Source organism: Psammomys obesus, unplaced genomic scaffold, assembly GCF_907164565.1.
Source record: "Psammomys obesus unplaced genomic scaffold, mPsaObe1.curated_primary_1811, whole genome shotgun sequence".
Lineage (NCBI taxonomy): Eukaryota > Metazoa > Chordata > Mammalia > Rodentia > Muridae > Psammomys > Psammomys obesus.
Window position 1 is genome coordinate 3,192,234 of NW_026586463.1, and position 9,811 is coordinate 3,202,044.

General features: G+C 41.6%; 1 protein-coding gene across 1 annotated transcript in view; it reads right to left on the bottom strand.

The window, feature by feature from the left end:
* Positions 1 to 9,811, bottom strand: part of Nln (neurolysin) — an 87,644-nt gene that overhangs the window by 48,825 nt on the left and 29,008 nt on the right. Inside the window, exons 2-3 of the mRNA XM_055601951.1 lie at positions 8,193 to 8,452; positions 4,513 to 4,661 (exon numbers count right to left, since the gene is read on the bottom strand). Coding sequence (XP_055457926.1) covers positions 4,513 to 4,661; positions 8,193 to 8,452 — 409 coding nt within the window. The remainder of the gene's footprint in view (positions 1 to 4,512; positions 4,662 to 8,192; positions 8,453 to 9,811) is intronic.

Sequence of the window (9,811 nt, forward strand, 5' to 3'; positions counted from 1 at the left end):
TAACCATCTGGCTAACATAGCTCATGGCCATTTTCTGAGAGCCCCAGAATGAATCTGGCCAGAGTCCATCACCCTGGCCAATATTTAACTAAAGCTTGCTTCAAATCTGGCTCAAATTATAAGTGTCTTATTCTTGTCTGGTGGGATTAGCATAGCAATTGAAATAATTTTATGGTTGGGGGTCACCACAACATGAGGAACTGTATCAAAGTGTCACAACATTAGGATGGTTGAGAACCTCTGCCCTAAAGATTCTACCACCTCTGAACTGCCAAAGGCTGGGGACAAAGCCTTTTACACACAGCATGCTGGGAGACATTTAAGGTCCAAACTAACATCATTCAATGCAGTATGGCAGAAATCATGACGCGACCTTTACAATGTGACTTCACTGTGGTTGGATAGAAAATTCATGTTGATGTGCTGCAAAGACTCCTCATCTGCCATGGTGTAGGAATACTCAGATCAACAGAAAAAGACACCATGTGGCACCATCTATCCTGTGTCGTGGGCTAAACTGTCTTGTCAAATGCATGTTGAAGCTCTGACCATTGTGTAATTGTGTTGGGAAATGGGTTTTTGTGAGATAATTGGAGTTAAATGAGGTCACAAAACCGTGACCTTAACCTGAAAGGATTGGTGACCTTGCATTAAGAGGAACAGATATGCATCTCATGCCTTGGCACGCACTGAGAAAAGGCCATGCGAGTACTTGCACAGTGTGCAAGCCAGACAGCTCTCACCGCAGACATCCAGAGTACGAGCCGACCAAGACTGAGTGACACTGAGGTGTCTCTAAGCCACTTTAGCACTAGCCACCCCTAGTGAAGCTTCACTGAGCTCCTAATTCAGAACTTGCTAGCAGGTTCCCTCCTGGAATCATGGTCCGTAGAAACTGAGAATATGAAATGACTGTGGACCTCTTTGGGCATTCTGGCTAAAAGGCTGTGCGTCAATGGACAACTGGAACTTTTGTCAGGCACATATATGTACAAAGAAAGAACCAGGAAACATAATTTCACATTTTCCATCTAACACTAAAGCTTAGTGTAAGAGAACTAATGAGTTGAGGTATGGCCAGAGTATTCTGACTATGGATCACAGTTTCACATTTCTACTCATTCAAGAGAAAAAAAAAAAAAAGACATGATAGTGAAAATAACATCTAGAATCTGGTTACTTTCTGGACTGGTGGTATCTGGACACTTAGTATTATAACACTAGTTTCATTTTAGTAAAGCATGCCTGAAATTTCTGACTCAAAATCTGAAATTTATTTAATTTAAAATTTTATTTATGTAGCTCAGTCTTATGTATTACATTATGGCTGTCCTATATCTTTTACAGAAAAAGAAAACATTTAGAATATCTGGGATATTTCTGATTTTGTCCTTACTGATAAATGGAATGATACTATTTTTTTTCTTTTTTATTTATGTTTTTTATTAATTACAATTTATTCACTTTGTATCCCAGCTGTAGCCCCCTCCCTTGTCCCCTCCCAACCCCATTCTCCCTCTCTCTTCTCCTCCCTTGCCCCTCCCCCAGTCCACTGATAGGGGAGGTCCTCTTCCCTTCCATCTCATCCCAGCTATCAGGTCTCAACAGGACTGGCTGCATTGTCTTCCTCTATGGCCTGTTAAGGCTCAGGGGGAGATGATAAAAGAGCCAGCCACTGAGTTCATGTCAGAGACAGCCCTTGTTCCCCTTACTAGGGTACCTACTTGGACACGGAGCTGCCACAGGCTACATCTGTACAGGGGTTCTAGGTTATCTCCATGCATGGACCTTGGTTGGAATATCAGTCTCAGAAGGGACCCCTTGGCCCAGAATTTTTGGTTCTGTCGCTCTCTTTGTGGACCTCCTGTCCCCTCCAGGTCTTTCATCTCCCCCTTCTTTCATAAGATTCCTGCACTCTGCCCAAAGTTTGACTATGAGTCTCAATATCTGCTTTGATACACTGCTGGGTAGAGACTTTCAGAGGCCCTCTGTGGTAGGCTCCTGTCCTGTCCTCTGTTTTCTTCATCTTCTGATGTCCATCCTGTTTGCCTTTCTGAATGAGGATTGATCATCTTACCCAGGGTCCTCCTTCTTGCTTAGCTTCTTTAGGTGTACAGATTTTAGCATGTTTAGGAAAGATAATATTTTTAAAGCGCCCAACCTGATAGAAAACTGACATTGATAACTGTAGCTTTTAAAAAATACTGCCTATTTGTCCTGGAAGGTATTTAAAAGTAACTACATGAGTTACCTAATGAGTCCTGATGCAAAAACAAACACAATAGCTTTCATTACTCTGATACAACTTCAGCAACACACAGCAATCATTGCGTACAGTAACTACGCAGGTGGAAGGATGTGGTGACTGTGGAGCCAAACCTGAAACATCCTACATTGCTTCAATGTAGGATGAATAAACATAGAAATTCCATGGGTGCACTGGTGACTGACAGGTCAGCAGGGTGCTGGTCTATGCTACAGATGTATCTGCTCTCAAATTTAGGAAACATGGGTCCCAAAGCAAAATTTAAAAGTAGGACAAGGAAAAGTAATGCGACAACCTTCTGTATTTGGATAACACTTGAAAGAACCAGAGAAGGTGGAAAGAGGAAAAACAAAACAAAACAACAACAACAAAAAAAACAAACTTTACTCCAAATAAGAACCTATTCAGGATGGAGGTCTGGGACTGTAGCTCAGTGGTAAGGCGCTTCCCTGGCAGGGAGGCCCAGGGTCTGATCCCCAGTGGTGGCAAGGGGAAGGAGTACAGAAATTTAGATAATAAGAAATATCATAAATCATTTTCATTTATTATTTTTATAGTGCTAAAGATGAACCACAGTGAGGACTATCAACTACAGGGTGAAAGTGGTCATCCAGCCTGAGAAGCTAAACAGCACACACACCTCATGAGCCTAAGTCACGGTGGTGTGTTCTGTCGGAGCTGCAAATTAAACAGCAGGGAACAACAAAAACAAAAACCGGTATTTCAACTCCTCATAGAAAGTTTTTTTATATTTCTGATTTTGCAGAAAGAAACATGCAAAATAAAATACATATGTAAAATTTCAATAATTTTATGGAAATGCTGGGAAATGTCAGGAAAAGAAGGATTTGAAGAAAGGCAGGCTTACAATGCTAGGAGGCAACTGTGTGTTAGTGCTAAAACATCAAGGGCATTCAGGGCAGATTCACCTAGAACATTCTTCATTTGGAATTTCTGTGAGTCCTGGATATTTTAAGGACACAGGCAGAATGGCTCTGGCATATCAGCAGTATATTATCAGTACTAAAGTCCAGATTATAGGATCCTCAGATAACAACTGAGTTCATCTCTATCTAACTGATTTGGTCTACCACAGTAGACCAATAGCTTACAAAGTCAAAGAGGTTTTTCCATTGTGCTAACAAGTTCATGATAATTTAAAAAAGCTTAGATTTCTGAATATGCACCCTTCTACATTCAGGATTTAACTCTGAGTGAATGCAATTCAGAACTCAAGCCAAATCTAACTGATATAAAACAACACTGGAAATTACTATACACTGCCAATTACTATAATTGTTGAAAACAAACTTGAAGAATTTAAAGTACTTTTTATTCTTTTAGTAATAAAGGTTAAATCCAGGGCCAGGCACATGCACACAGATGCCCTACCATCTGTGCACCTGTGCACCTGTGAGAGCCAAAGTTACATTTAAGTTTTACCTACTGTGCCTAAGAGACCCATGGAATAAAAATGTCTCTAACCTGTAAGCCCCTTGCCCAAGGACAGATACTTCATGAATAACGGTGACTATGTTTATGGAAGATAACAAGCCAGAGGTTTTTACTCCCCTAAACAAGTTTGTTTGACCCAAGTACACTAGATGTGCTTGATCACATGTAGGCAGGAATTATGTCGGGATGTATGCTTGTTATGATTGGATCTCACGTGAAATATGGTGAATTATGGGTCCTGCCTTTTTAAGCCCCTGCAAAACATGACTGGGGCTATTTTCCGGAAACCCAGAGATGAACCTGGGCAGAGAGCCCATCTACCCAGCCAGTATTTAATTAGAGCTTGTTTCAAAGTTGGCTTTGAACTATGGTAGTGGGCTTATTCTCAATTGGTGGGATTAAAAACCAGATCCACCCAGGGTCCTGCATGCACGCGCGCACACACACACACAAACCAGTTCTACCATGAACTTCACTAGACCCCAAGGCCCTGCACAGCACATTCCTACTCTACCAGGCTACACTTAGCTCCCAGGTTCTTACTTTTTAAAAAATTCCATATTCGTGTTCGCCTGTGTATGTGTATGCTGGGAGACCACAGAGGCTGGAAGAGGGTTTGGATCCTGGAGCTGGGGTTAAAGCAGCGTTGAACTACTCAACTGGGTGCTTGGAACCAAGCATGGGTCCTCTGCAAGAACTGCGAACACTCTCCCCTGCTGAGCTTTCTCCCCGGCCCCAGGTTTTTCTCTTCTTCCTTTTCAAGGATCTATTACTTGTAATTTATTACTTACTTGTAAATGGACAATTCTCTGAAATACATCTTCTCGCATGCCCATCTCAATATCAAAACGAGAAAGCCTTTTGTCTGCTTCCGTGCTTGCAGCCCGTACTTCTCTGTCAGATGACACGTGCTGAGGGAAGTCCAGCATGGTTCTTTCCACTGTTGAGGGAAGAAAAACTATGAATACGGCAGGACTTGTCAGACTGGCAGTTAAGCCAGTATCTCCTTTTGAGGTGAATGGTTATGCTGACTTAAGGTTTTTGTTTTGTGCTTTCTGCAAAGGCTCCTGAAACTATCAAGAGACAGTCCTGGATGTGGGAGTTGGCTGTTTCACTTGGCATCATTCTGAACAGTAAGGCCGTGCACTCAGCACCTACCAAAGTACATTCAGGGCATAACTGACTAACTGTGAATTATAAAGATGTAATTCCTATACATGACTGTCTTATGATCTGGGAAGGCAGGGACCTGGTATATAAAAGTAGATGGCAGAGGCTGTGAGCTGTCAGTGAGAGGGATATGGGCTCAGAGGCAGCAGCTCCCGAGAGCTGGGACACAAGGTGGTGTGCGGTGGAGAACTCCAGAAGAGGAAGGGCATGCAGTGCTGCGGAAAATAAGACTGAACCCAGAGGACCCAGCCGGGACACTAGATAATTACAAGACAAGCCAATCAATGTAGCAGGAAGAGGTCTGTATAAAAGAAGTTCTTAATCATTTCCCCTACTACAGACTCCTTGCAGAATTTAATCTAAACTGCAGATCCCGCCCAAAAGGCACACATCAAATAAACATATACACCCAGCAAGCAGCTGGGTACTGTGGCTGCGACTGTTAAATGGTGGTAATGGTCTGCTCTAATCTTCACATTACAGTCAGTTGTTGACTTTTCCTATTCTTTAATTGGGCAAAAATCTCTGATATTAGAGTGAACTAACTTTGACTACAGAACTTTCAGTGATTGGCTGGTTACACTATGACAAGAAATGCACCTACGGTTTCCAGTATGACATTTGTTCTGAGACAGAATCTCACTGTATGGCCTAGGGTGGCCCTGAATTTATGATTCTCCTGCTTCAGCCTCCTGAATGTTTGCAATACAGGTATACAGCATGTTTGGGCTCACCATCAGAATCTTGCCTGTTTTATAAACTGGAAAAAATTACACAAGCAGTACAGAATAGACACAGAGTCATCCTTCACTCATTAAGAAACAGATAAATCCATACTTACATCAGTCTTCTCAAAACATTGCTACCAGTAAAACTACTAAAAACATGTCAGAAATAGCAGAATAAATGTAGTCTCTACCACTGAGTCATAACCCCAGTTCCACAATACACACTTCTAAAAAAAAAATCAGATTCTGCAACTATATTGCAGTGCTGATTTAGTATATAATTTTACATTTGATAATTAGGGAAAATATGGCACAGATTTAAATTTTCATACATAGAACACTGTTTTAGAACTACAAGTAATAATAATAATACAGTTACAATTTCTGTTTACTAAAAAGCAATTATAGTTTCTCAAGAACCTAAACGGGTAACATGAAGTGCCAGGAGCCTAAAACTGGAAACAATCCTGAACAATACATGAAGACCATTTCCTTCCTTCCTTTACCACAGAAACCTGGAAGCAGAGTTCCATTTTCCCTGCCAAGCTATAAACAATGCTGTTTGTGTCCAGGCCAGACACTGGATGAAGGAGACTCACAGCCACTGAGGCATGTACCCCAGAACAGGCAGATAAGAGGGAGTTAGTTTTGAGAAGCCTATTCTCTCAGAGGCTTGATCTGTAATGATAAATTTATGGAAAGCAAGGACAAATACTATAAACTTCTATGTTTAAAATATTCACTACGGGGGAAACCCAGAACTCAAGAGAACCGTTTTTAAGTGAGTTTGTGCCTCCTCCTGCCCTCACTGTGTTTCCCTCTTCCTAGTCAGATGCACAGACTGTTAGGCTGCCACACTAGCTGGATAAGGAAAAGTAACTGAAGAAGAAATGAGAATCTCTACCAAGAACAAACCTACCCTGCGTGACAGAAAGGACTAGGCAGATCCTTCACTTAGGAGTTTACAGTTAGGCCTTAGAAGAAGCAGTAGCCACTACCCAGAGAGGAGGTTGGTAGTGGGACTAGAAATGGAAACAAACACAGAGGGAAGAGAAAACACCTAGTCTTGATGACCATGGTGTGCAGTGTAGCAACACTTCGTGGGTAGGGGCGGGCAGGGCGAAGAGTGGGAGGGCCAGTCGCGAGAGCTGGGCTGGTTTTGAACAGCCTTCCAACTTCCACAACACATTCAAATGTTTATGATATCCAGTTTGCACCTATTTTATATCTTTTTATTGAAGCCTGGATACACAGCCAAGGTTGTTTAGTCACAATTACCCTACAGAAGTATGTCTGATTCTTAGAAGTAACCAAAGTGAGCCTTCACTTGTGTAACTCTAAGGATACATTTAAATTGCACAGACGAAGATGGAGAAATGAATAAAGAAAAATCAGCGGTAAACAACTCACCCAAGACACTAACCACTATGATGAGTGACTTCATGGGCTGACTTGGGGGCATTTTTGGATACACTAACACTGAAGTTGGAGTTCACTGGTCTCCACGGGCAGGTAGCCCCAATGCAATCAACTGAGGAGGGCCTGACTAGAATGAAAAAGTAAGGCAGAATTCTCTAGTAGTCTGCCTTTATATGTCACACAGCAGGGTTCTGGGACCACAGGTCAACCCTGCATAGTTTAGACTTGCTCTCTTCCATGCTATGTTAGCCAGCTCCAATGAGAAATCTCTACGGCCATGCATACAACCCCAGGGCTCTGCTTTCCTGGAGAATCACAACAGAAATAACACCATTAATAGTTTCTTTCAGTCTTCCTTCCAGGTGTGGTTTGTTGCTGCTTCTGAGATGAGGTCTTGGTCTGTAGTGCTAGCTAGCCCTGTACTCACTGCACAGCAGTGGCTTGGCTGCTCTTCAGCTCTCACAGTTCTCTGCCTCAGGCTCCCAGTGCCGGGATCACAGATTCCTTCTGTACACTTTTCTTCTGTGCTGTTACATACTTTTTCAAACTATGATTTCAATGGCTACATGGACTTACGGAGGATGGATGTTTCATCATTTATCTAACTATCAAACTGTGTCTCTAGTTCTATAGTAATCTAATTCTGTATCAGCTGACATTTAAGGCTGGTTTCTGAGCCTTTGATATAAAAACAGTATACATTTATACATTGATTTATACAAAAATCTTGCCTTTATTCCTTCTTTATTCGGTTTTTTTTCAAGATTTATTTATTATTTATACAGTATCCTGCTTGGATGAATGGCTGCAGGCAGGAAGAAGGCACCAGATCTCATTACAGATAGTTGTGAGCCACCACGAGGTCACTGGGAAGTGAACTCAGGACCTTTGAAGAAAGCCAATGCTCTTAACCTCTGAGCCTTCTTTGGAATGAATTTCTAGATGCATTATTCTGGGTGAGGGTAGGAGCCTCAGCAGCGCAAGGGGAGTACACACTGAGCAGCACCTCATGAGCTTCACCACTTAAGTCCTTTTATTCTGAGCAATAACCAACCTTGTGTAGGTGTCAGTTTCTTGTAAAACTGACTGTTCAGACAAAAAGGGTAAATGGCTGTAGCTTCCACAGAACAAAATACCGACGTGTCTCCACTCACCTATGTACTTCACTTCTACGTCGGCCAGCACCTGCAAACAGTTCTCGTAAGTTACTTCTTTCAAGTCGATTGTCCCCACAGCATCGTACACCTGCTTGGTCTGTGCGATAAGCTCCTCTGTCCTTGTCTTGATCTGCTCTGGAGAAAGGTCCCATCTCAGAACGTTCCTGCCTACTGCACTGTAGGAGGACACAGCCTGAACGGGAGATGCCACTTCCCTTCCCAGTGTCATTCTGAGCAGGATCCTGGAAGCACCAGCTCTAAAACAAATTGAAAACAGAAAAAACAGATATCAGGGACTTCTGTGGGACAGAAGCTAAAATAGAAATACATAATGCAGTCAGATACCAAGTAAGAGCTTTGTGAAAAAAACAAACAAAAAAAGAACCAATCAACTAAAAAAAAAAAAAAAAAAAGAAAAACCTAACAACCTTTTCCTAAAAGAAAAAAAATGAGTAAAACTGTTATTTTCTAGCATAATTATAGTTTTAGTGGAATGAACTTGCGTATATGAAATCATACAGAAGAACCTAGCTGTCAGATACATGACAACTGCTCTTTAAAAATTAAACTAGTCTTTTCTGTGCTAGTTTCTATCTGTACAGATTTAAAAAATAAAGATTTTCCCAAAGAACATTACAAATATTCTCTTTTCATGTTAGATACCAATCTCCCCCATACTTTATGTAAATAAAAATAGTAGTTTGTCTCCACTACAGATGTTACATTGTGATAAAAGAAAAATTGCAAATAAAGAGACTAGTCCTTATTTCCTTAGATATTCCAACTAAAAATATTGCCACTTTGCTTGTATGGCTAGAATATCTCTTTCTCTTCTCTCCCCAACTCAACCCTTGCCCCAATTTTACAACTTTGAAATTAAAAAAATGTCATGTTTACTAGATAACAGTTGTATAGTGAATGTTTAGGCACTGATCAAAATATTTTCCATGGGATTAAACTTAGACTTTCAGTAGCCCTTCACAGACGCATCCTGTGGTCATTCTCATTCTACTGAAGAAGACACTAGAGCAGATCAAGTAATTTGCCCAAGGCCACATAGCTAATCATCCAGTGAGAGCTGGGATTAGAAATCAGGCAGTTCGGACCTGTAACCCCACTGCAAGGCACTATGCTAAGCTTAATTTCTCTATTCTCACAAAATCCAGAACTACCGTTTAGGGAGGCAGGGCACTCTCCCTGTTAATCAGCAAGGTGATGAGGCTCAGCCAGCTCACATGTTTAAGGTCATTTGTCCAACAGAATGCATGCTGCATATGCGCAGCCAGCGTCCTTTGAGGGTGAGCCTAACTCCACAACACTTGGCCCCCTAATGCAGCACATGTCTTTCTGCCTGGTCTGTCTCACCTGGAAGTTGCTATTGGCTCCATCCAAATAAGGTGTAGTGTCACCCAAGAGTCTTGGGTCCCACTCCTTTAGAAGCTTCACCTTCAGTATGAGGTAATGAGTTGGAGATTTGCTTCTGAACACTTCCTCTTAGAAAGTACATGTACACACACACACACACACACACAGACACACATAGATAGATAGATGGATGGATGGATAGATAGATAGATAGATAGATAGATAGATAGATAGATAGATAGATAGATAGA